The 26206-nt window shown below is 32.9% G+C and overlaps 1 protein-coding gene across 1 annotated transcript; it reads left to right on the top strand.

Moving 5' to 3' along the window:
- Positions 1–408: 408 nt before the first annotated feature.
- On the top strand, positions 409–1446 carry LOC123661647. The gene has a single exon (XM_045596632.1). The coding sequence runs from the start codon at positions 409–411 to the stop codon at positions 1444–1446; it is 1038 nt and encodes a 345-aa protein (XP_045452588.1).
- Positions 1447–26206: the final 24760 nt, after the last annotated feature.

The raw sequence follows: 26206 nt of genomic DNA, 5'->3' as shown, positions 1-26206 counted from the left end.
TTCTTCCGTAATACACAGTGGTTCCATTCGTTGCTTTAATTGATAAATGGGCTTTTTCGAAGCGGAATTAATTCATTAAAGTACAGTTACATGGCAGTTTATTTTATAATAATAATAATTGTAGTATTCCACTTTAGTATTCATTAAGACAATATGTAGTAAGAACCGCTCTGGTGTAATGGTGTGTGTGACATGTTATGGTTACATGTGTGACATGGTACGGGGTACATACGGTTTACGGGTTCGATTCCCGCTTAGAATAGACATTTATTTAATATATTTCTTTCCGGTTTGGATATACGTCTAACGCAACGATCGTGTTGTTGCAAGTTCAAACCCCAGCGTATTTGAATTATTGTCTTTAAATTTTTCTTTATAAATCTTATTATTAAATTTTATTGACCTACAATGGAGTTTGCTTGTTGCGTGAAATCTGCTTGTGAATATAACGATCCTCTTAAATGTACATTCTGTGAACGTAACTTTCACATTGCATGTGCGCTGCCATCAAAATCACCGAATTGGGGTCCTGACGATAACACGAGGCTGTCGTGGCAATGCCCTTCTTGTGTTGGCAGTTCTCCACGTAATAATGACGATGATACACCTTGCCGCTATGTAACTAAACGCCCTAAACAAAAGTTAGAAAAGAGTATCGCGAATGTTACAAACAAAATTGCAATAACTGAACCAAACTTAAGTATTGCACAGGTCACGATAGAACAAATTCGTGCCATAATAAAATCAGAACTTGAAGTAGCTTTTTCGTCATTCCAAAAAAACTTTGATGAGTTAAGGGCGGAAATATCTACACTGCGCGGTTCTATGCAGTTTCTTAGTGATAAATATGATCATGTCACCAAAAGGATAGAATCTGTTGAAGCGAAAATTAAACCTTTACAAGCTGTTAAGTCTGACTGCTTGGACCTACAAAGTGTCGTCACTTCGCTTCAGGTAGAAATAAATAAAAAGGAACAATGGGCACGTCGTTCAAATATCGAGATTGTTGGAGTCCCGGAAACAAAGAATGAAAACTTACTGAATGTTATTAGCAACATTTCGAAGGTCGTAGATATTAACACTTATGCCGAAGCGGATATTGATTTTGTCACCAGAGTTAGTCCTAAGAATAACGATTCGAAAAAACCTAGACCGATCGTTATTCGCTTTTTGTGTCGTTATAAAAAAGATGACTTTTTGGCGAGGTTGAGAGAAAAAAAGAACATAATATGCAGTGACATAGGTTTTGTGGGTAACAGCAATCGCATATACTTTAATGACCACCTAACTAGTTCCAATAAAATGCTTCTTCGCAAAACAAAGGAGCTAGCTCGAGATAAAAACTATAGATATGTATGGATTAAGAACTGTTCGATAATGGCACGTAAAAATGACACGAGTTCTGTACTGCATATTCAAACCGAAAAGGATTTAAAAAAGATGTAATAGGTATTGATAATGTATACATTTATGTTATTTTATATTACTGTATTTTTTGTTGTTCGATAAGTATTATTGATATATATTTTAATTTTTTATTCATTTATTTTGAGAGAGAGAGGAAGAATTTATTTAATTTTATTATTTATTTAACTTTATCTGTTGATTGTTCCTACACAGGGCTGGATTTGCACAAAAGATATTTTTTAGTCTTTTTACTCGATTTTCATATTTGTTCACTTAATAATTGGGAAGTACTATTTTACCTTAGGACCAATGGGATGTATTTTACTACTAAATTTTGTAATATATTACTATTTTTAATGAATAATTTACTGGTCAATATTTTAATAAAGAAAAATTGTAGTTTTTATGCATATACATTATTTTTCATTTTATTTTTTATTTCTTTATAGTTATTAATTGTTCTAATGGATTCCAAATTTTTTGTTTATTACCAAAATGTTCGTGGACTTCGTTCAAAAACCAGTTACTTTTTTTCCCATGTGCTTAATGTCGAATACGATGTTATTTGCCTGACTGAAACATGGTTGATGCCCAGTGTATTTGATTCCGAGCTCTTTGACTCCAGATATTCAGTGTACCGTTGTGATCGCGATTATGAATCTCGAAATGAAAAACTGGGAGGTGGTGTACTGATTGCTGTGCGAAAGGGATTGACTGTTAAGGATGTTGTTGTCCAACCGTCTACTAAAACTTGTTCATCGGATGTAATTTCCATTTGTATTGGCGTTAAATCTAATAATAAGCCTACAGACTTTCGAGTATATTGCTGCTACTTCCCCCAGTGCTTGTTACAACGCGATGACCAATTTAAGTTTTACGAACAGGTGTCTGAATCAATCATTTTGCACCCTAAAGATCTTTATCTTTTGGTCGGTGATTTTAATATTTCAACAGCTAATTGGTCTGTTGATGATACAGGCGCTACTAAACTATCTCATTTACAACAAGGTTCACATGTTCAGGTAAACTCGCTATCGACTTTTTTGCACATAAATAATCTTAACCAATTTAACATAGTTCCTAATTCTAATAATCGATATCTGGATTTGGTAATAAGTAATGCTAACAGTGTTTTAGTGAAACAGTGTGAGTTTCCACTAGTTAAAGAAGATTCACATCACCCGGCTCTGGATATTGATTTTACTTATTTAAGGTCTAACTATCTTACGGGTGTTCCGAGGGTTGTTAAGCTTTTTAACAAAGCTGACTACAGTATTATTAATAAAGAGTTGTCTGAGGTTAATTGCCTGGAATGTTTGAATTGCTTGGATATGGAAAGTGCTGTTGAAGTTTTTTATAATATTATCAATAAAGTTATTGATACGTTTGTTCCTACTAAGGTTGTACTTGAGCATAGAAAATATCCTATCTGGTATTCTTCTTCTCTCGTCAAGGTTATAAAGGAAAAGTTAAAGTTTCATAAAAAATGGAAAATTTACGGTAACTATAGGGACTATTGTACGTTTAGGATGCTGCGTAAGAGACAAAAAACGGTTGAAAACGATTGCTATAAGAAATACATAGATCATGCTGAGAATACCATTGCTAAAAATTCTAAATATTTTTGGACATTTGTAAAATCTAAACGCCAGAATACTGAATTGCCTGATATGTTTTATCTGGATAATTTTTTTACAAGTGATGGACAAGAGATTACTAATCTCTTTAACAGCTATTTTTATTCATCCTTTGAGTCAAATTCCGGTATTTCTTCGTCTAATAGTAACGACTACGATATTCATACTTGCAACAACAGTTTAAACCTGTTTTCTGTTGATATTTCTTTGTCGATGGTGGACAAATATTTAAAATCTTTAAGTCTAAATAAAGGCAGTGGCCCTGATGGGATACCTGCTATATTTTTGAAGAGCTGTTCTGACAGCTTAAGGTTTCCCATATATTGCCTTTTTTCTAAATCTTTGCGAACATCTGTAATGCCTTCTCAATGGAAAAGATCTTATGTCATACCAATCCTTAAAAGCGGAGATAAACATAACATAAAAAATTACCGCCCTATTTCAAAGTTAAGCTGCATTCCGAAGATGTTTGAAAAGATTATATACGACATTATACTACCTATAATAAGACCTACGATCATTACCCAGCAGCATGGATTTATTAATAGAAAATCAACGGAGACAAATCTTTTGGAATACGTTGATTTTATTTCATGTGCAATGGACAAAGGTTTTCAGGTTGACGCCGTGTACACAGATTTTTCTAAGGCTTTCGATAAAATATCTCATTCGATTCTTCTTGATAAATTGAAATACATCGGTGTGCACGGTGACCTTCTGCGTTGGATTGAGTCGTACCTTGCTAACCGTAGTCAAGCAGTTACTATAAAAGGATTTACTTCATCTTTTATTCCAGTGCCATCCGGGGTACCTCAAGGATCCCATCTCGGGCCTTTATTATTCAACATATATATAAATGACATTACTTCAGCTTTTAAGTGCTCCAATTTCTTATTATACGCGGATGACAGTAAAATTTTCAAAATTATTAAAGACAACAATGACTGTATAGACCTTCAGAATGACCTAGTTCGGTTTAGTAATTATTGTTCAGTGAACTCTTTGTTTATAAATTTGAAAAAATGCAATGTAATAACTTTTAGTAGGAAGCGTTTTTGTATAAATTATTGCTATAAACTGAATGGCGAAGTGATATCGAGGGTTGATGTGGTAAGAGATCTTGGAGTTATTATTGACTCCAAATTACTCTTTGATGAGCACGTCGATTATGTAGCTAGCAAAGCCTATCGTATGTTGGGATTTGTGCTCAGGATATCCAAGGAGTTCAAGCATGCTTCCACCCACACACTTTTGTATAATGCATTTGTTAGACCTATTCTAGAGTATGCTTCTACTGTTTGGAGTCCTCAGTACGGGTGTCATATTTATAAAATCGACCGTATACACAACAGGTACCTAAAGACTATAACAGCAATCTCTTCGGAAAATTTGAACGTTCTGATAAAACCTATGTCGGCCGTTGACCGGCGTGTTCAGCGGGATCAAGTTCTGTTGTATAATATTGTGAACCAAGTAATTGACTCGTCATATTTGGTTTCAAAATTAAATTTTAAGTGTCCACGTTTAAATTCTAGACATAAAATTACATTTGACATCCCAGCTACAAGAACAAAATTTTATAAAAACGCGTTTATTAACAGAAGTTGTGCCCAGTACAATAATTTGTTTATAAATATTGACATTTTTCATCTCTCTCTCAATCAATTTAAATTGCATGTGATGAATGCTTTGATTTAATGTATCTTTGACAGATGTTATGATATTCGTGATGTTCTTCTTAATTTGATTTTATTTTTTGATTTTAATTTAATTATGATTTTAATTGTAGCTTGATACTTAATTATTTGATTTGTGATTTTTTAAACTGTTTTTTTTTTTAATTTATTTGTTCCATAATGCCCGTAATGATTTTTGAATTTCTTTATTGATTCCTTTTTTTTTTTCTCAATGATTGTTAATCAATTTATAGTAATGTTTTTAGTATTATTATTAAGTTTTTTGATATTGAACTATTGTTGTGAAGCATCTCTTCTGAACTTTGTCATATGTTCTTTTTTAATATCGGAAACTATTTTTGGTTAAGTGATACTATTGTGTTGTGTTTTCCTGTATATTTATGTAATACCGTTTGTTTCCAAAATAAAGTAAAAAATAAAAAAATAAAAAAAATAAAAAAATCTGTCCCTAAGTGTCTGTCCACCGTGATTCGGAGAGCACATTAAGCTGTCGGTCCTGGTTGTAATGATATACAACTGAATGCGATCGTTACTCGTGGTAGGGAATATATCCGCGCATCCGCAGTGGAGCAGCGTGGTGAATTAAGCTCCGCCCCTTCTCCTACATAGAGAAAGAGGCCTATGTCCAGCAGTGGTATACTACAGGCTGATCGTGATCATTAATTTATATGTAATTAAGCTAATCTCATAATCAATAATCATCTAATTAAGTTTAAAGTGCATCATTTTCTTTACGCCTTTTAATTGATATAATTTTATTATATTCTATCAAATATAAATACATATATTTATTGCTTAGCAATTATTTAAAAGTACGTAGATGCTTATAACAAATTAATAATACGTAATAGCTAAAGTTTTAGACACAGTTCCTTTTAAGCTGAAATTAGTAAAATACTAGTATACGAAATTAAGGCAAGTTCATAATGAATATTTATGGTTTTAATACCCTCCAGCTGGGTAGACCCGTATGGAGTTAGCCGAATAACCATCGCCACTGCATACTGAAATTGCCACAATAATTGCCATTTTTATTGCTAGAGTTCGCTTTCAAAGAAACGAAATGGATGTTATTATGAAACTTTAAATATTTCGACTTATCTGAATAATCAATCTAATAAAGGATTTGAACCTTATTTTATAAAAAAAATATTTCTGTAATGTTTTCCATGGAGTTAAATTTTAAAAATTACAGTTTTTAAATATTTTCAAAGAATGATCATTAATCAATCATTTGATAGAGATTATCGGTTTTGTTGAAATCATACTTATAACGTACTTATGTCAAATCTCTCAACTTCTTTTTGCTATACAAAAAATCATATATATTAATACGCTAAAATTAAAAAGTTTGCCTTCCTTTTAGAAAAAACCTCACAATTACTCTACATAAATTGTACATCATTTTATAGATAATTGCTTGTTTTTTTTTTTGTAAATTAATTAATTATTAAAATTATATATCATTATCATCATCATATCAGCTCACGGACGCCCACTGCTGAGCTGAAGCCTCTCCTAATGCTTTCCACGACGATCGGTCCTGCGCAGCATGCATCCAGCGGCTTCCCGCGACCCTGACCAGAGCATCAGTCCACCTTGTGGGGGGCCTGCCAACGCTGCGGCGCCCGGTACGTGGTCGCCACTCGAGAACCTTTTCGCCACATCGACCATCGGTCCTTCGAGCTATGTAACCCTACGAGAAATGTCGGTTACCCTGGTTTTCCTACGGATCTCCTCATTTCTTACTCTATCACACAGGGAAATACCGAGCATTGCCCTCGTTATCGCCCGCTAAGCGACTTTGAGCCTTCTTATGAGGCCCATATTTAGCGACCACGTTTCGGATCCATATGTCATCACTGGCAACACACACTGATTGAAGACTTTCGTCTTCAGACACTGCGGGATATTGAACGCAAAGATTTTCCGTAGTTTCCCGAACACTGCCCATTCGAGTTAGGTTCGGCGTGAGATCTCGTTCTCAAAGTTGGGCTTACCTAACTGAATTGACTGTCTTTGGTATATGTAATGGTCAACAACTTCGAGAACCTAATATTTACGTTTTTAGGTGAATATCCTATTTTATATTTGTCGCGACGTATTATATCATAATATTATATTTTGTCGATACTTTACCGCATATTCATTTATGGCTTACATCTGTAAGTCAGTTGCCAGATCAATGATAAAACCAGATTATGAGATAACAGGCTTACAGGCGCCACTGACGAATGCTAGTACATATATGAAACAGTGCAACAACTAGTGCTCAAGCTATGACATGCTAATGTCACAGGATTATTCATTTGTAACAAACGCACATCACGCATAAAAATCAATCAATGCTTAAATACTATGGATGAAATCCACAGTGAGGTCCCCACACTGCTATAGAGTATCGATTCGACCATCGCAATGACATTCGCAACACTCAGAAACACAGTCGTGGTTCCAGTATCATTAATCAACGAAAGACATAATCGGAGACATCGTAACGTCAATTAAAATGAACACGGCAGTACCACATGGCGTATACACTACTCTAGGCTAGAGTACACACAATGTATTACCCGAAGTTGTATGGAATAGCCTCCACCTCGTTGTCACACTACGAGGGACATTCTACGTATCACAACCGAGATCGCAACGCAGAGCATCGCGCCTTGCAATCGATTCATTTATACTAATTCAAGACGACATCAACACAAAGCTCATTAATCTGCGGTAACCGAAATCAACCAATCCAATATCGAATCACCAAGAAAACGCTACATTACTTTCAGAGCAGTGCTCGCTCTATCTGAAAAATTATCGAATATTGTTATGAGCAGCCGTTTGTAACTTTAAATTTTAAAACGAAAAAGTTTTAAGAACATTAATCTGTTTAGTAGTTTTTAATAAAGAAAATAAACTTATTGTATATGAACAATAATTGAATATTATAATTTTCATCAGAAAGAATTCAAGGACATCCCAGTCGAAATAAAAATAGAACGACTCATCAGGTTACTGGAATTAATAATCATTTTAATAAAAAACAGTAAATAAATGATTAATACTTAAAGATTAAAAGAGGGATAACAAGGTTCCACAACCACCTTGGAACTTAAGAAGCCGACCGATGGCGGGATAACCATCCAACTGCTGGCTTTGAAATACACAGGCCGAAGACGGGCAGCAGTGTCTTCGGTGCGACAAAGCCAGTACTGCGGTCACCAACCCGCCTGCCCAGCGTGGTGACTATGGGCAAAACACATGAGTTTACGTTATTTTTGGCGTAAACTTGCGGAGGCCTATGTCCAGCAGTGGACTGTATAGGCTGTAATGATGATGACTTAAAGATATTTTTATTGATTAACACTTTAAAAAACGGCGGTCGCGCAATGTAATATTTTATATAGCCGGTATTCAAGAATAATTTGAAACAAATATAAAATTATTCATTTTAACAAAATAACATTATGATTATAATTTTCATATAAAAATAAAAATTACTGTACATTGTAATTATTTTACAAAACAATAACTATGCTATGAGATTTATTTTATCTCTTAACAAATGGATGTATTGTGCACATCTGTGTGTACTGGCACAACCTGTAACTAATACGGGTATTTTTTATGTACCAAAACACTACAAAATAAAGAAAAACACATTTCATATTATTCCTAACATTGGTCAATATGTGCAGCAGTTGGTACACACTCAACATTGTTTGACCACTAGAGCAAACGCAACTACTATTAAGCCATTGAAAACAACGAACAATACCATTTAATAAAATGACTTTTATACAAAATGTTAACGCTCCGTTTTATTTTAAATTGTCTAAAATAGTCTGTGTCGATTGAACGAATGAATGAATAATCTCAATAAGTAAAAAAATATTTTTCATTTAATTAAATTAAAATCATGATTTTTTAACAACAAACGTATCAATATACACTTTTAACTGAATTGCAAATTTTAGCTAGCTAGATGAATAAATAAATATTATTAAAAACAAAGGCACAGAATACAAAATTTTATGGGCTACTAATAGATAAGACTTGTATAACAGATTTACGAGTAAGTTAACATCGTGAAGTTAAATAAAGCAGAATTATTTGTTTAAAAACAATAAAAACTTTAACTGCACCAATGCTTACATGGTATCGTTTATTATCAGGATGTATCCGCAATGTATCAACGTCTAATGTACACAAGCAGTATTTTCTTGGAGAGATACTGCAATACGTTTGTTTGTTCCGGACCGTATCCCCCTTTTTATAAGATGTCCTTACGAGTCAAGAGTTACGGGTCGATTCAGCCTGAAAAGTTCAAAACTCCTTGAAAGCTAATACAAGTACACTGAGTTTAAGATGAGAATCTTTAAAAAAAATCATGTTTACAACTCATTTTAATTTTATTGAGATTTATTTTTAATTGAAAAGCTTTATTTTCGCACCTTAAAATGCGTGCGTTTAATCCATTCTTGATTTGGTATGTGTACATTGACATGGAAGAAAAAAATGAGCATCTTGTTCATTAGGCGATATCAAAAAATTACAAGGGCTTTTGACAAATTTCTCAATGTATATAATTATTTTATACGTGATTTCTAGATAATTCATAATATCATATTAATCGACCGTTTCAGCGGGGATCGAACCTGCATCGATATGATATTCAAAATTGTTTAAAATTCCCTAATGTGTGGGTAGCACAAAAATAAATCGTGTGATTTCTAGATATTTTGAAAACACATTTGGACCCGATAGCCGTCAGCAATCAAATTTCGTAGCTGCTGTTTGGGGTAGGACAGCGTCTGCCGGGTCCGCTAGTGGGTACTTTTATCTTATATATAAAAGTCTCGTGTCACAATGTTAGAATAATCATCGGAAACGGCTGGACGGATTTTTTAAAATTTTGTGTGGATATCGGGTAGGTCTGAGAATCGGCCAATATCTATTTTTCATACCCCTTAGTTATAAGGGTCCCCCCCAGATTAATAATATATATGGCAAAACAACGTTTGCGGGGTCAACTAGTAGTATGATATAATTTTCATTTTACTGTCTTCATCATTGTGATGCATCTGTGAAAGCAGAATAATATCTTTTTTCTTTTTGGCACATGGCAAACTACCGAAACACCTTTAATAAATCTCCTATTTGCATTTGTGTTTCTCTCGTATTCCCGAAGTACGTGACTTATCTATTGATATAATTTATAAAAAGTCGTATCCAAAAAAATTACATAAGTACAGACGAGTGGTTTGCCAAACCATTTGCGATCTTAAAAAAAAACATAACTCACAGGAATCATACGTGCCAGCGTAACCACGTTTCAGGATCTTTTCCAGACGACTACCCGAGGAGTAGAAAATAGCGCGAGAGTATACTTCTCTCTATATTTAACTAGACATACCGACATCTGACAATATCTGTCAGATCACACATCGGTACATAAAGGTTAATCATTACCCAATCATCATCATATATATTAATACGCTAAGGTTAAGATGTTTGCCTCCCTTTTAGAAAAAACCTCACAATTACTTCACATATATTATATATCATTTTATAGATAATTGCTTGTTCTACCGGCATACAAAACTAAAAAAAAATAAACTATTTAAAAAGGAAGGTTAGGTATGCTTTAAAAAGAAGGAAGGCTATTTTTTTTCCTCAAATGAAAGCAAGTGAATCTGCGAGGCCCAGCTGGTTACTTTTAAACTTTTAATTAATGTATATGCTTTTATATTTAACCTTGCATTTGATAACAAAAATCATTCATAAATCAACAATCTAAAACAAAAGTGTATTTGTAAAAAAATATTGCTAGTTGCTATTTTAAAAATTGCTTTCAATGGAATAAATTTATTGTACAGTTCATGTATGTAATTTCCTAGTGCTGTTATGCACCCGCGATTCCTGTCATTGCACGGACGATTACCTTGCACCGTATGCGAATTGCAATGTAAACCTCCATTATATATAAACATTATAAATATATCGAGTTATTTATTTGTTATTTGTAACTAAAAAGGATAGGAAAAAAGGTGTATAATATGTTTCATGTTACTTTTAATCATGCGTTCCTGATAACCTTTGTTAACTACATTTAACAACATTCGAACGATCGTTGTTACAAAATTTGTATTTTCATTTAAGGACAACTTTATTATCAACGTGTAAGTGAGAAGCCGCGACGTCCCAATAAAAGACTAATTTGACGGTCTTCTGTCATTCTCTTGACGACAATGGTCTCCCTGATGAGCCGGTGATCTCAGTGACACGATAAATAGCCAGTAATACACTTAGGCGTGCGGACGAGGACGGTCTAATAGCTTGGGGCGTAACGTGATTTGCTAGTTCTCTATTACTTTAATGCTCCACAAGTATTCCGGTAACAAAGGAAGGATCTTAATATAATATTGAGGGAAAGGCGTCACGTACGTGAGTTTAACGGTGTGTTAAAAATTTGAATTTGAACAGATTTGGCAAAGTGCGGTCATACTTTGTATATTTGTAAAGGCTCTTAAGGCCCCGTTGATATTATAAAAGTAAACTAGCTTTTATGCAAGATTATCCCTTACTGTGCCATACACGTGAGTGACGTTTAATGTACCTAAGAGAGGCGTGTTTAATGGAGAGCTAAATGGCTTTTATCCTTATAGATAGTAATCTTATACGAGCGTAACTTCTTAAGATACATATTATTATGAATCAAGACGTAGTATGCCCGTCTTCAACTTAAGTGCACTTCACACGGTCGTCAGTCATCAGCATGCTCCGATGTCTGATATTGACACTAACATCCTACTATGCGTATATTATGTAATAAATTTCCGAATAATTATCATATAGAGTACGAGCTGCGTTAGACAAGATATGTTTATTCAAAACTAAATGTTTAAGTTCGTTATAACTTATCTGAGGGTTGCAACTATGGTCTTAACAATCGAAAAGATTAACCCGTACTGCAAAAATATAATAATTTTGATTACATATCTCTTTCAAGACTTACAAAAATTAACGAGAAAATATTTACAATACTTATCCTATAGTAAAAAAGTTACACTAAAAAACTTTTTTTTTTTTTCAAAATTAACAACGAGATTCTTTAGTAGCTAAAATAATAACATAAAGAGGCGTAGCAGTTCTCGTAGCGTCGGCTACCGCTGTTGAACACGTACAAGTATTTGGAGTAAAGAAAACTCAGTGTGCTGGAAGTAACAATTCGTGTCTAGGGACTAGATAAGACTCACCTTAATGGGAAATCTCCGGTACCTAAATTTTCTTCGTTCATAAAATCGTATTCATTGGTTTTTTTTTTTTAATATTTACGAAAACTTTTTTAACGTTATAAATTTTTACTTTTTAATCAAGCAATTGAAATATTGGATTTGAAACGAAATAAACATTAATTATTGAAATATTTTAATATCTCGTAATGCGGAAATCTACAAATTGTCTTTTTTAAAAACTTATTATTTTTATTTAAAAAATAAATGAAAGGGTTCTTGACTTAAAGGGTTTATATAAATAAAAATATGAGAACAAAGGACAAGTTAAAAATACATTTTCCATATGGTTATATTTACACTATAATGGAGTATTATTAGTAAGTACAGTAAATAAAGTAAAATATATGAGTACAGGAAAACAAATGATGTTGAAAATCGTCAACTTTTTCCGGCCATTACATATATATTGGTCGAGTCAATATATCTATACATATATTGGTTCAACTCAACGCTTCGAACAGTAACGTGATTTTCCAAATCGGACAGCTCTCGGCTTTGAGTGCTCTCAAACGCTGAGTTGGTAAAAGGCATCGCACTCTGACCCTTAGTAATATGATAGCCATACGTTAAATTCAAGAAATCATAACCATTGAAATATAATGGATAGAAAAATTGTTTATTTTCATGACCAACAAATGGTGACGTTATTTTTATAATCTTGATTCAAGCTATTAAATGGCATTTGAGTGGAATTACCAAATAAAATGTATATTTTTCATTTCTTTTTATTTTTTTTTATACAACTAGGTCGGCAAACGAGTGTACGACTCACCTAATGGTAAGCGATAACCGTAGTCTGCAACACCAGAAGTTTCGCAAATGTGTTGCCGACCCTGGCCCCAATCCCCAGGACATGGTTACATTACACACAACAGAAACAACGTTGCTTGGAAGCAGTATTATTTAGCTGTGACCTTCAGTAAGTCTTCGAGATACTACCCCAGTTGGGTTGCTACAAATTTTGAGCACGATATATCCTTCTATGCTTACCTCACCTACCTCAGCTTAGAATAGAATAGATTTATTTTAATTCATTATTGGCTGGGGGCTTGTCGTAATTTAGTTTTTCTTTTTTCAATTATATTTCGTTATTTTAAAAGTATATGTATGTGCTACTAGTTTCTGAACTTCGACCGAGATTGCATTTTCTAAGTACAAGAATAATTTCCAAGTTGAAAAATAGGCATGACATCATTATTGTCTCCTTAAATTCCTTATGGAGCTGCTTTATCATAATTTTGCAGACATACACCTACTTGTCTCAGAATTTCTTTCGAAAAATACAATTTTCCTTATATTATTTACTTATCCCCTTAAATTTAATGACTATTACAACAAAATAAGAACTTCAAAGGTTGCCACCCTTATCTGAAATTTTAACTGCCTCGTACTAACATTGTATTCACTAAGTCAATTTAGCTAAATAAGACCAAACTCAAAACTTCTGCTATTAGCTAGCAATGCTACAGATTTAAAACTTTGCAGTTTTGGAATATGACTTTTTAGCTCTTGTGTATTTTTTTAGGGTTGTTTTTTTATATATTTGACCTTTGTTGTCATTTTTTTTATTTTGATTAGAAGTTAATTACAATATTACGTTTAGTTAAAATAAAATAAAATCAGAAGTATGAGGATAGATTGATAATTTCGTACAAGCAAGGAAGCACCGATTGTTGACTTCATGAACTATTTAGGCTGTAACGCGCAAGGAAATGGGTTAATGAAGGGCAAAATGACGTCATCCATCTTAGTTGGATTCCTCTTAACTCCACGCGCCGTTCCTTGCCGGCCTTAATTCCCTTCATTATTGTTTTTTTCATTTCGCACGGAAAACAAGACCGCCATTGTGATTTACTTTTTCTTTGCTTCTATATTTGTTATTTAATATTATTAATTTACTTCATACAAACGTAAAACATTTCCTTAAGATTTGTGCTTTGGTTTCTCGCAATATACAATGCTTTTATATTACCATCAACCACCCACTACATAATTATATAATTTTAATGCTTGGCTTGTTATAGAATTTTTCTATTTTTAGTTGGTGTGATGTTGGTGACAAACTATCTGGCAATTCTTATTCCTATTATGCAAATACGACACGTTTCAAATTAATGACAAATTATTATATATATTTTTTTCGTACATATTAAATCCAGGATTTTTAAAAAGACCACCCGACTGCCAAAACAGTGCTACCTATTATTTGATAACGTATGCATGTTTTATACACATTATATGCTTCTTTTAATTTTTTTCACACTCTTAAGCTAAATTCTTTGATAGATTTTTATTTATTTTCTTATAAGATTCGTTATTATTTGAATTTTCACTACTTAATTTATTAAAAATATGTGAAATATCCCCTTTTTTAATAATTTTAGTAATAAAAATAACCATGTTAATTTAAGATCTTAATTGAATAAATTTTTAAAAATAAAATGGGACTATTTTTTCTCTCATCTCTATCTTGCCATCTCTTTCAATCCTAAGTAACTGAATAAAGTATTGTAATAGTATTAAAAGGTGGATCATTTATTAAAGTTTATTCTCTGTAAACCTGCACACGTGACGACGCGTCAGTGCAGTGGTCACTGTTTATGACAAATGTTTGTGAATGCTACGAGTGTATAAATGTTTGTCGTATTACAGACTATGTATTTTTGCTGTGTATATTTCTAGATTTCGACAAAAGATGCGAAATGTTAATTAATGGAAAGCCAGTGTTCATTATAAGTGAGTAATCTTTACGCCCATAATAAAACAATTTTATTATACGTCTTTTTTCTCACCACTGTTATATCTAATGCGTTAAAATAAAATTGAAGTAAGCGAATATAATAAGTACCAGAATAATGCCTCGTCAAATTACATTGAACCAATTATATCCTAATTATAAGATGAATTTTCTAGGGTACATAATTATTTCATAAATCTTATACCTCAATTTAAAAGACATTAATATGATTTAAATTTAACAAAAACAAACAATAAAATGACGAAATAAATACACCAACTATTTACATTCAACAGCATCCAGTTGGATATCATTAGTTTTTGATTCTAGTATAATTAACAAATAACATTTATATATATTTTTATAATTACAAATAATTTTAATGGAAGTTACACCTTGTTTTTAAAGTGTACAAAGCATTATTCGTACCAAACGTGTAATCACACCATAGAGTTTGTTTTACACATTTTCTTCATCCAAACTAACTCAAAGTAAAGTCCAAATAAGTTATAATATACAGCGATTGAGATTCGGCCAAAGATTCTCGACCAATATCAAATCATCAAGAATTCTCTAGAGTGCCATTATTTACTTTCAGCGCAGTGCTCGCAGTATGTAGTGATATTTTATTCAATAATAATATGAGCACTCGTCTGGCTTAAATTTTTCAGGTCTCTTTTTCATAATTACTTACATTTGATGTAAATAAAGGCAGTGGAATGATATTTGACGATTATCGGTTCAATATTCGGTAATATTCGGTAATATTTGGTATCGCAGCCAAGAAGTATGTCATAGTCAACAGAGTTGAAGGCACTACTGAAGTCCGACAAGAACATTGCAGTGAGCTTGTTATCCATAGCCCAACGAATATTCTCCGTGACATTCAGCAGCGCTCCAACAGTGCTGTGGGGCGGGAGCCAGACTGGTAAGGACATAAGAGAGAGTTGGAATTAAGGAAAGAATAAAGTTTATAATTTATACTCAAGTAAAAGTCAATCAATCAGTCAATCAGCCTAATGCAGTATACTGCTGGACATAAGCCTCCTCAAATTCGCGCCATACATCCTGCAATCCTCCACCAGTCTACGCCGGCAATCTTACGTAGATCGTCGGTCCAGCGGGCCGAAGGACGTCCCACGCTATGAGTACGTTTGCCAAAACGCAATAAAGGTGTATTTTATTATTATAAGATTTAGATGCGGTATATAAGAATATTAAACATATGTTAAACTTTCTCACAACAATGAAGATACAATTCGAAAATTGGCAATATGTTCTTGTACAAAATTTCAAAAAAAAATCGGTTGCTGACTTATACATTGCTTGTATATTTTCAAAATTTCAGCTGCTATACATAAATTCTGATTACTGTTATGTTTTTGCTGTGCTTCAACTTTGACAAAGTACTAATTTTACATCGTTTCTTGTTTAAGGGCGTCACGTTACACGGCGAATATTAAGTAGACACTTTACCTAGAGTGCATGTAATGCTGTATATTGCCTACACCGTGAAGTAATGATGAACCACCGAATATTGTTTTAAAGTAATATTTTGTAAGGAACCTCAATGGGTGTAACTACTAATTTTAAAATTATTTTATATGGAAGACATTAAATATTGTAACATAATTTAGGGAGGAGTTATTAATTTAATTTAAGTTAATTTCTATTTTTAACCAACTTCAAAGAAGGAGGACGTTACTCAATTCGACCATATATATATATATGTTTGGGGATTATTTCGTCGTTTATGATCCGATTTTGATAATTCTTTTTTTGTTGGAAGTGAGATACCCCAGGTGTAGTACCATGATAAGGAAACCAGGATCTGATGATGGAATTCCAGAGAAATCGAGGGAAACCCACGAAAATCGTAGGGACGATACGTGCGTTTGTTAACTTTGTTCGTCTAGTTACGTTGTATTACTTGTCGATGTAATTGAAGTCGTTTTTTTTTTTCATTTGCGAGCAAACACAATTATTATTACTAATATAAATCTTTTCAAATATGTCGTAAACTGAGTGAGTCGCTAAACTAAGGTAGAGCACAGCAATATATATCTTGCTCAAGATTTGGAACAGTCCGACTGAAGACCTACCTTTACGTTACACAAGATCACAGCTAAATAATACTGCTTTCAAGCAGTGTTGTGTTCCTGTGGTGAGTAAGGTGGCTAGAGGTCCTGGGCGGGATTAGGGGTAGGGTCGGCAACGCACTTGCGATGCTTGTGGTGTTGCAGGCGTCTGAAGGCTACGGTTATTGCTTACCATCAAGTGAGCCGTAAGCTTGTTTGCCGACCTAGTTGTGTAAAAAAAATTATCGTGCAGAGAATAGATAATTTATTTTCCCGATCGAGATTTCGGTTTGTTATTTGATATATAGCAACACGTGTTCACGATAGGAGCACCTGAAAAAGGCTCTTAAAATCTAATCGAGCGTTCTAGACGAGCGGGACTGCCGTCGCATACGATTTGCTATCTTTTCCTCAGCACGGACCACCGCCTCTACAACGTTTTCATATGCTTTTGTCTTATTTTGCCCTAAATTCTATTGAAAGCTTTCTTTTATGATCTATATATAGCAACATTAGGTTGTTTTCAAATTCTGATATACAACAATTTCTAATAACTTTTGGGAGTCATTTTTTATATATATATGAGATGTTCCTATTATGGGTTTGTCACGCCAAGTATTGTAAACCACGAGTGCATAAAGATCACTTAAGACTTAAATGACATCTGAACGTTTCGAATAAATTGATGTATTAAAAGAAGTTCAACTTCTTAAGAAGTTGTTTTACTTTTCTCTATTTATTTATTTTTATTTATTAAACTTTATTGCACACACAAAAAAGAAGATACATTTTAGAACGATTTAATACAAAAACAAATAATGTATGCAAAGGCGGCTACAGGCTCTATATTTACAAAAATTAAGCGGCGTAAAAAACCTGATAAGTTTTTAAGAATAAAATAGACGAAGTGACTTTGATTGACAGAAATTAGATATATATGTGATAAAAATTGAAAGATTATATAAAAACCATTTTAAGAAACGAACGAATAAATATTTTCATGGAAGCATTAGCAAAGATCTTTTAAGTACAGTTAATTTTGATCTGTTAAGTGTGTACGCGAAAAATATATTTATATCATATTTCATGTAAAGATTTTGAAATATTATGTGTTAAATAAAAAGGATTCTTGAAATATATTTATAATTTTATATTAAACTTAGTCTATAAGTAATATAATAAAAAAATATCACAGATATTGAAGTCGTAAATAATAAAATAAATTTAGTATCTTGCAATATACGAAAAGTTAATCCTAACAACGTCTGAAGGGTTAAGAAAATGCTAAAAAGTATTATAGTGAAAGTATTACTGACGATTCTCTCACGCTATGCGCTCAACGTCACTAAACCGATTTCAAGTCGCACCGTCCGCTTGGAATATTGTACAAAGAACTTCCATTAACTGATAAAAACGCACAAATATTTTTCCTTAACACCTTTCATTTTTAATACTTTGGTATTTATAACATTAGTTTACTTACAACTTCTATATTTAGTTATGACGTTTACATCAATCGTATATTGCTATAAATATTTAATCGAGTGTCTCTTTTATTAGACTCAATATTTAGAAAATCACATTTGTAAATGTAATCATATGCTATTCTTTTTTATAAAGTACTAGCTGACCCAGCGAACTTCGTATCGCCTAACAGTCGATTCTTTAATTTTATTAATTTTTTTTTTTTTAGAATTTTTCTCTCCGTAAGAACCATCCTCGTACTTCAAGGAATATTTTAAAAAAAGAATTAGCCAAATCGGTCCAACCGTTCTCGAGTTTTGCGCTTAGCAACACATTCAGCGACTCATTTTTATATTATAGATTTTTCTGAGCATGTATCGAATTGTCAATATTTTTATATCTATTCGAAGTTCAGACGAACAACGGATTTTCTGAGTGTGAACTCTTTCGATCTAGTTCGTTCACGAATTACAGAAGATAAGGAGTGCAAGCTATCGTTGGATTGGGTAGTGAGTCAAAATGTCTTGTTGAGTTAGAAGTAGAGACTGCATGAAATCTTATAACAATTACAACAAATTATTTTATAATTAAGATTGTAAGTTTTGTTCACTTTTTATACAAAACATTTTCATAACTATTATGTCCGAAAAGAAGTCGAACAATAAATAAAAATGGATGTTGCTAAGCGCATAACTCGAGAATGGCTCAACCAGTTCGGCAAATTTTTTTTTTGTATGTTCCTCAAGCCCCACGGAAGCCCGAGTAGAAATTTTTTCGTCTTTCTTATAAAGACCGGACCAGGCATGCCTGATCAGGACTAGATAAGGCATGTAACGCAGATGATTGGTCGGGACCTGATCAGAATGAGATGAGATTTCCTGATCGGGTCCAGATCAGGAAATCTCATCTCATCCTGATCAACCGGTTCAATCCGGTCCTTTTAAAAAACACAAATGTATATTCTTGAAAAATTTGTTTAACAAAAAAAAAAGTGAATTAATATTATAGGTATGTTACTTAACATAATTATTATGATATTTATTTCCGTTTATTTTTTCCGATGTATTATTTATTTACGTTTTTACTTTAAATATTAATTATTTTTATTTATTTTTATGTTATCAATTAATTATTATCGTTAATTAAGTGTTATTTATTAACTTTTAATAATTAACTACTAATTAACTATTTCCTATTACTTACAACTGCCACTGTGTAGAAATGGACTGCCTGCTAGACTGTCCTGATAACTGTATATATACTAAGTGTGCTTAAAAACATTAATAGCGCAATTCAGGCTCAGTTCGCGTTATTTTTTTTTCAGGCTATCCTGATCTCGACCGGACCAGGTCCTGATCCAGTATGCATTTCCATATTTGATTATATTTTACATCAGGCTATCCTGATCTGGACCGGACCGGGTCCTGATAGAGCTTGCCGGAGCCTGACCTTTTTTCTTGTCGGGAGGTTTTAATACAAAAAAAAAATAAAAAAAAATAGTTTTTACATTTATTTAATCTTTACTATTAACTATGAACAGAACGAAGTTTGTCCGGGCAGCTAGTAATAAATAAATAAATAAACGCTTTACACCCAACGGCCCCTAGTAGGATTATCTCCTGTGTCGGGGATTCGAAAACACACACAATACACAAGCACTAACACCCAGATCACGGCAAACATCTGTATGGGCAATACAAATGTTAGCCATGTGCAGGGATCGAACCCGCAACCGCGAGTGCAACAGCCACAACCAGTGCTGTGACCGTTGCTCCAACGTGTCGTCAAATTAATACTATAGGTCTGATCTTAAATTTTAAATGAATATGGTTATTTTATTTCTAAAATTATTTAAGTCTCGCGAACAAGACATTCGTAGATTGAGCTTGGCGAAATGAAAATAAAAAACATGGTAAAAATCCCATTTTTAAATAACTATAGGAATTATTTTGTTAAATGAAGCTACAGTCCTTTTTTGTATATCGCAGGGGAATTACGGTGATAACTAAGAGGACGCCTAGGTAGGCATTCCTAGACCGTATGTCATCTTCAGCACTTGGGGGTGCAATATCGACCAAACCCCTGTGGGAGCCTTCAGCCGCTTTAGTTGGATGACGCTCGGGAGTGACAAGTCCTTTCCGAGGATTTTCGTCAGATCGCCACGCAGCACCGCCCATCTCGGGCACATCTCGAGGGTGTGCTGGGCCGAATCCACCGCCGCGCCACACTCGTAACACCCAGTTGTCGGCTCCCTATCTACGTCTGACATAAGTATTCACCAAAATAGCCGTGTCCGGTGAGAGTCTGCGTCCGACGGAATGTGAATGTCTTGCGCTTACGGCGCATCCAACGCTCAAGGACCGGGCGCAAGGCAGCCATGACGCGTTTGCCATACGGCTGCTCCGCCAGGTTCTCCTTGTTTAAATGTATAATGTGTTTATGTTAATGTAAAAATATGTACATTGTTAGTATGCTTAAATAAATAAATAAAAGTTCTGTTCATCCAATCATGATGTCTCTTTCAAGGCCATTATGTTTTATTTTTCAAAAACTTTTTCCATTCATTTCAAAACATATTCCAGCAATATACACGTCAAACTCACTCTGAAATTGGTACTTGGATTCTTCTCAGTTCTTATTTCAAACATTTCTTTTACTCCCATATCTAATATTAATTCTGTTTCGAAAAAACAATCAATATCACTAATGCTACACAATTTATTATTTTCTTTAATGAATTAAACTTATTTTATTTACTTACAGAATATTTTTTACTCTCAACGTTATATTACAATTATGTTTGATAATAATTAATCAATAGTATCGTATTATTGGTACATTGAAAAGATTCAATGACGGCTAAGTATTATTATTGCTCAATTACTTTTAAATATTATTTACATAATATAATTTAATATTGATATTGGTTTAATATTTATAATAAATGTTTGTTAGGAACATTTCAATGTAATTTTAAATTAATAATAGTTTGAGAAGTTGAGATATTTGATAGATCTTAATGTATACCTATAAATTTACAAATTATATATACATAATATAATTTATCAATAAAAACATCCATTATTATAAATTTATAAATTTATAATAATGGATGTTTTTATTGATAAATTACCTGCCTTCGAAAAAGTTGTTTTGGGATTGCTGAGGGACTAATTACTTATAAATGATTTTTGTGTTTGTTTTTAATTTACTACATCTATTTTTAATTATAGTCATCTGTATTTCAATTTGTAGACATAATATTTTATAATACTAGTGTTACATCTCTTTTTGTGCATGTTGTGACAACTTGAAATGTTGCGCATTTAAGCTTAATTGTACCTATAGTTTTTATGTAACACTTTTAATGTAGCAACTACTGTTTTTCCAAATAAAAATATAAAAAATTAAGAACGCGTCCGCCATGGACTCCTAAAGTACTTAACTGATTTTAATCAAATTTACATACCGTGTGCAGTTTGATCCAACTTGAAATCATCATCATCATCATTTTAGCCTATTGCAGACCACTGCTGGACATAGGCCTCCACAAGTTCGCACCAAAAATGGCGTGAATTCATGTGTTTTGCCCATAGTCACCACACTGGGCAGGCGGGTTGGTGACCAACTTGAAATATAGGCTATATTTTGTTTCGATATAACTATTATATCCACAAAAAATAAGGTGGTACGAAGTTCGTCAGGCCGGCAAGCTAGAATATAAATTTGCATTGACTACATTTTGTTAAAAAGTTACTGCAGGTGAAATTAAAACATTATAAGCATGTAATATTATGACCAGTGTAGTTTTTGATTGATAATACAATATTTTTTCTTCTAATTCAGTAATATTCGTTACCCATTAAAAGTAATTACCGGGGCAGTGATTATGACGAATTCAAACGTTCCCCGTTCCATAAAAATTTAGAATTTGAACATAAATGTTCTGTATCTATTTTATGTCTGTACAGACATTGCCAAAATTACTAGCCAGGGATTTTTTTTTCGCGGGGAAATGCTTTTACACACCCTATCGACGAAGCCGGTGGGAGTGTGGGACTCCTGGCCAACCCAGACTACACACTAAAACCCAGCGGTAACCTCATCGCCATAGCGGGGCGCCACGGGGTCGCTTTCGTCCATAAAGCGCCCACGGGCACTGTGAGCGCTCTATCACACCGCGCGGTGAATGGGAGGAATAGTGGTCCCCTTCTCCCACTCTATTGCGAAGGGTGAAGAAGCTCATAACGGCGTCTCCTTCCCCCAACCAGGGATATACGTTAGTTTTTACATACTTAACATATTACATATATAATACATTCAGTAAACTCTAGGTTTAATATACGTATTTTCTATGTGATATTATAATATGTATTGTATAAAGAGTTTCTTATAGAAAGATAATCGTTACATACTGTTATATAGTTGCAACTTTAAATTGCGAGTTATAAAAGTAAAAGGATAAAGTCCGCAGAGTTCGTCTGTTATAGTTCACTAGACGCAATATTGAACTCCCAAGTACCGATTCACAATATCCACTTATTATATTCCTTTTTATTCTTGTCTTTAGATCTGAACATTTATTACTGTCTTATTGCTTGTGGAGTGCTCGGGGCCGGGGCAGTGTCAACAACGGGTTATTATGTTGAGACTGGCGAAAATTGAACAAGAAAAGACTGCGCAGTAGTGCCAACGAACAAGTGAAAAATACTTACGTAAGAATTATATAAATCAACGTTTTTTGTTTTTAGCTATTTGAACAGCTTTATACTGTAATATTTTTTTTAACAAAAATAGCGATAAAGTGCCACAGCTGGGCAAATGATTCTTTGCTTATAAACGAAAAAGACTAGGTTTATTTGATTTTAAGTGAAACGGGCCTTTCTTAACTTATTGAAAAGGAGGAGAGACTGGATTATAATAGCTTAGTGGATATTTATATTTCATCATCATTTCAGTCTATCATAGTCCACTGTTGGAAATAGGCCTCCACAAGCTCACGCCAAAAATGCCGTGTACCCATGTGTTTTACCCATAGTCACCACGCTGGGCAGGCGCGTAGGTAATCGCAGGGCTGGCTATGCCGCACCGAAGATGCTGCTACCCGTCTTCGGCTTGTGTATATTTACTTGAAAATAATAAGCGTAAGTGGCGCTTTAATTATATATTAATTTCACCAAATTCTTCATATTTTTTTTGAGAAACAATATAATTCATTAGCATAATAACCGCAAATTAGCATAATATCTGTTAAGAAAAAAAATATTTAAAAAATGCTAAAAAAAGCTTTCAATATTCATACCACTGCACTGTAAAGAAGAAAAAAAATATCACTTTATATTGTAAAACAATGAAAAAATTATAAACCATCGATGTTAAAATTTACAAATTATGTTGTATATTTTGTATAAAATGTTACATTAAAACATTTGAGCCGTGGTTAACTCTCAATAATTTATTATATTATGAAGTTTTGTCGCAGCCATGATACATTGAAACTGTAACAACATGACGAGTAAACAGCTATACACTAAAAATGGTACGACTTATTTGTTGGTTTTAAAAGTATTACGTCGAGAAACAAGTCCAATGCTATGGCATAATGCGTATAAAGGTACATTTGGAGGGGATTTATGAAGGAGGCCTTGGTTGGTTTATGATGACAAAGCCGCCGCGAGCAGCACCTCATTTCCTCACTGAAAGTTATAAAAACATATTGAAAATGAGATTCTCTCAGTGGAGGTCCCGGGGAATGTTATCTTATTTGTGATTTGCCTGTTTTTATGCATGTGCGCGTTAAATAATCGTATTTCAAAAAGAAAATTCTTCGAAACAAATGTTGAAGAAATACGTACACTTTGATATTTTTGCTCTGTTCTTTTACTTTGTAAATGTAATTTGATTTTTTTCAGTTTAACTGAAATTATTTATAACTAGATATAAATTAGCTAACAATAGAATATATACCCATAAAAACTTTAAAAGCGTATACCACAATAGTAATATTGTATATGCGTTTTTAACATAAAAGTGACTAACTTATTAAACCGAAAGTGCACGTATAAGTGTCAAAATGTTTTTAAAAATAGACTAAATAAATTTTACTATCGAATAAAGACCCATCTCAAAAGTTTCATTGTTTAAATGAACATACGGTAAAGAGTGTGTTTAATCTTTACTTTTTAAGGAATAGCGTTTTAAACCTTTACATGTTGATGCAAATCTTCAATTTGGTTACTTATTTTGATATTAATACGAACTAAATATATAATGTATGTGTTTTGTTGAGAGCGAAAAACGAACGTTCAAAATAGTAGATTTATAAACCAATAGTATCAAAATTTATAAATAACAAAACACATACACCATCAATTACCCACATTTATAAGGAGAGAGTTATTTTTATTGTATATGTACGTAAAAAACGTTTTAATTAAACATAAAATTTATATAACAATGAGTAAAACATTGAATTCGAGTCTAATGATCGGTAAAACTTAGCTGACATTTATTACTGCTCACTTGTCTAGTTTATGTGAGGGACAATAAGTAGGCGTTTAAAAAGCGGGAAAACAAAGGTCCCGCTACGAGCGTTACTCGTGTGAAAGCTCACAAGTTGCTGTTATCTGTTGAGGGCTAGTGTACAGGGAAAGATTGTCTTGTCAAGAGGGTCTGAGCTCAGTGCGACGCGCCCCGCGAATCTGGGCGGACGCTCTACACCGTAGCGCTGTTCGTAGCCAGGCTGTAGCACTTGTAGCCGATACGAAAAGTTTGACTTGTCACTTGAACGATAGTAAATAAACTTTGAAATGCTACTTAACTGGAACGATGTAAAACTGCTGTATTGAATAAGTATTAGGTAATAAGCATACTTTTAGTGTTCATGAAATGGATTGCAGATATGTGTTTGTTTAAGTGAAAAATTCGTAAGTAATACTTAAATACTACAATAAAGTATATAAAAAAAGACCTTTGGAATAAATATAATTCTATGAGACTGTATTTACTAAAATTATCATAATAATTTTGTGTAGTTGTTTTTTTTATAATTACAGAAGAGTATACATATTGAATATTGTCTGTATGTGTGTGTTGAAAAATATAAAAATACAGATTTATTATAAAGATAAAAAAACAGTGTGTGTAAGCTCCGACGCACGACTGGTGTTTATATATTAAGAAAGATTAACGTAATAATTATATGAAAATAATTAAAACGTCCCCAAATGCATCAAATTATAAATTATTTAAAAAAAAACTCTAAAACTAAAACGTGAATGAACGCTTGCTATTTTATATCGGTACACTAAACGCTGGTATAGTGTTCCTGTATCTTATATAAACAGCTAAAAAACCAGTTAAACGTAATTCTAAGTGTAAATAAGTGTCAGCATTAATTATGTTTCATTATAATTGTGACCTCATATCGTTTCTTAAAAAGTAAATTCTAAAATTAAAGCTATTCATAAATATTTTATTTTTAAGATTAAAAATTTAATACAAATAAAAAACATAATCTATAAAAAGTATATATAATACAAATAAATTACCTCTGCTTGGTAACTTAACTCAATTCACTTACTTTATAAATAATATATCAACAAACGTCTTAATACAATTTTTTACAAAAAAATATACAGCCAGTTACATTAATTTAAACAACATAAGAATAATAGCGAGAAGACGATTCGAACTACAAAGAAAATCATCTGAATGATGGCTTCTTTGGGACCTCCCAATTTTCATTCAGCGAGCTTTGTTTTCAGCTTATATCTACGGCTTTGTCTAAATCACTTTGTTAACAGTGTATCGAAATATAAAAGGAAAATAATTGTACTTATAGTCTTATCAATTTCCATGCATGTGTGTAAAAAAAATTGCTTTAACGTTT

Source organism: Melitaea cinxia, chromosome 1 (genome assembly GCF_905220565.1).
Source record: "Melitaea cinxia chromosome 1, ilMelCinx1.1, whole genome shotgun sequence".
NCBI classification, from domain to species: Eukaryota; Metazoa; Arthropoda; class Insecta; order Lepidoptera; family Nymphalidae; genus Melitaea; species Melitaea cinxia.
Note: the sequence above shows the minus strand (reverse complement) of the source record. Positions and strands in the feature narration are given on the sequence as shown.

What these genes read in the sequence shown, in the direction of transcription:
- LOC123661647 (XM_045596632.1), top strand. Translation starts at nt 409, where the DNA reads ATGGAGTTTGCTTGTTGCGTGAAATCTGCTTGTGAATATAACGATCCT.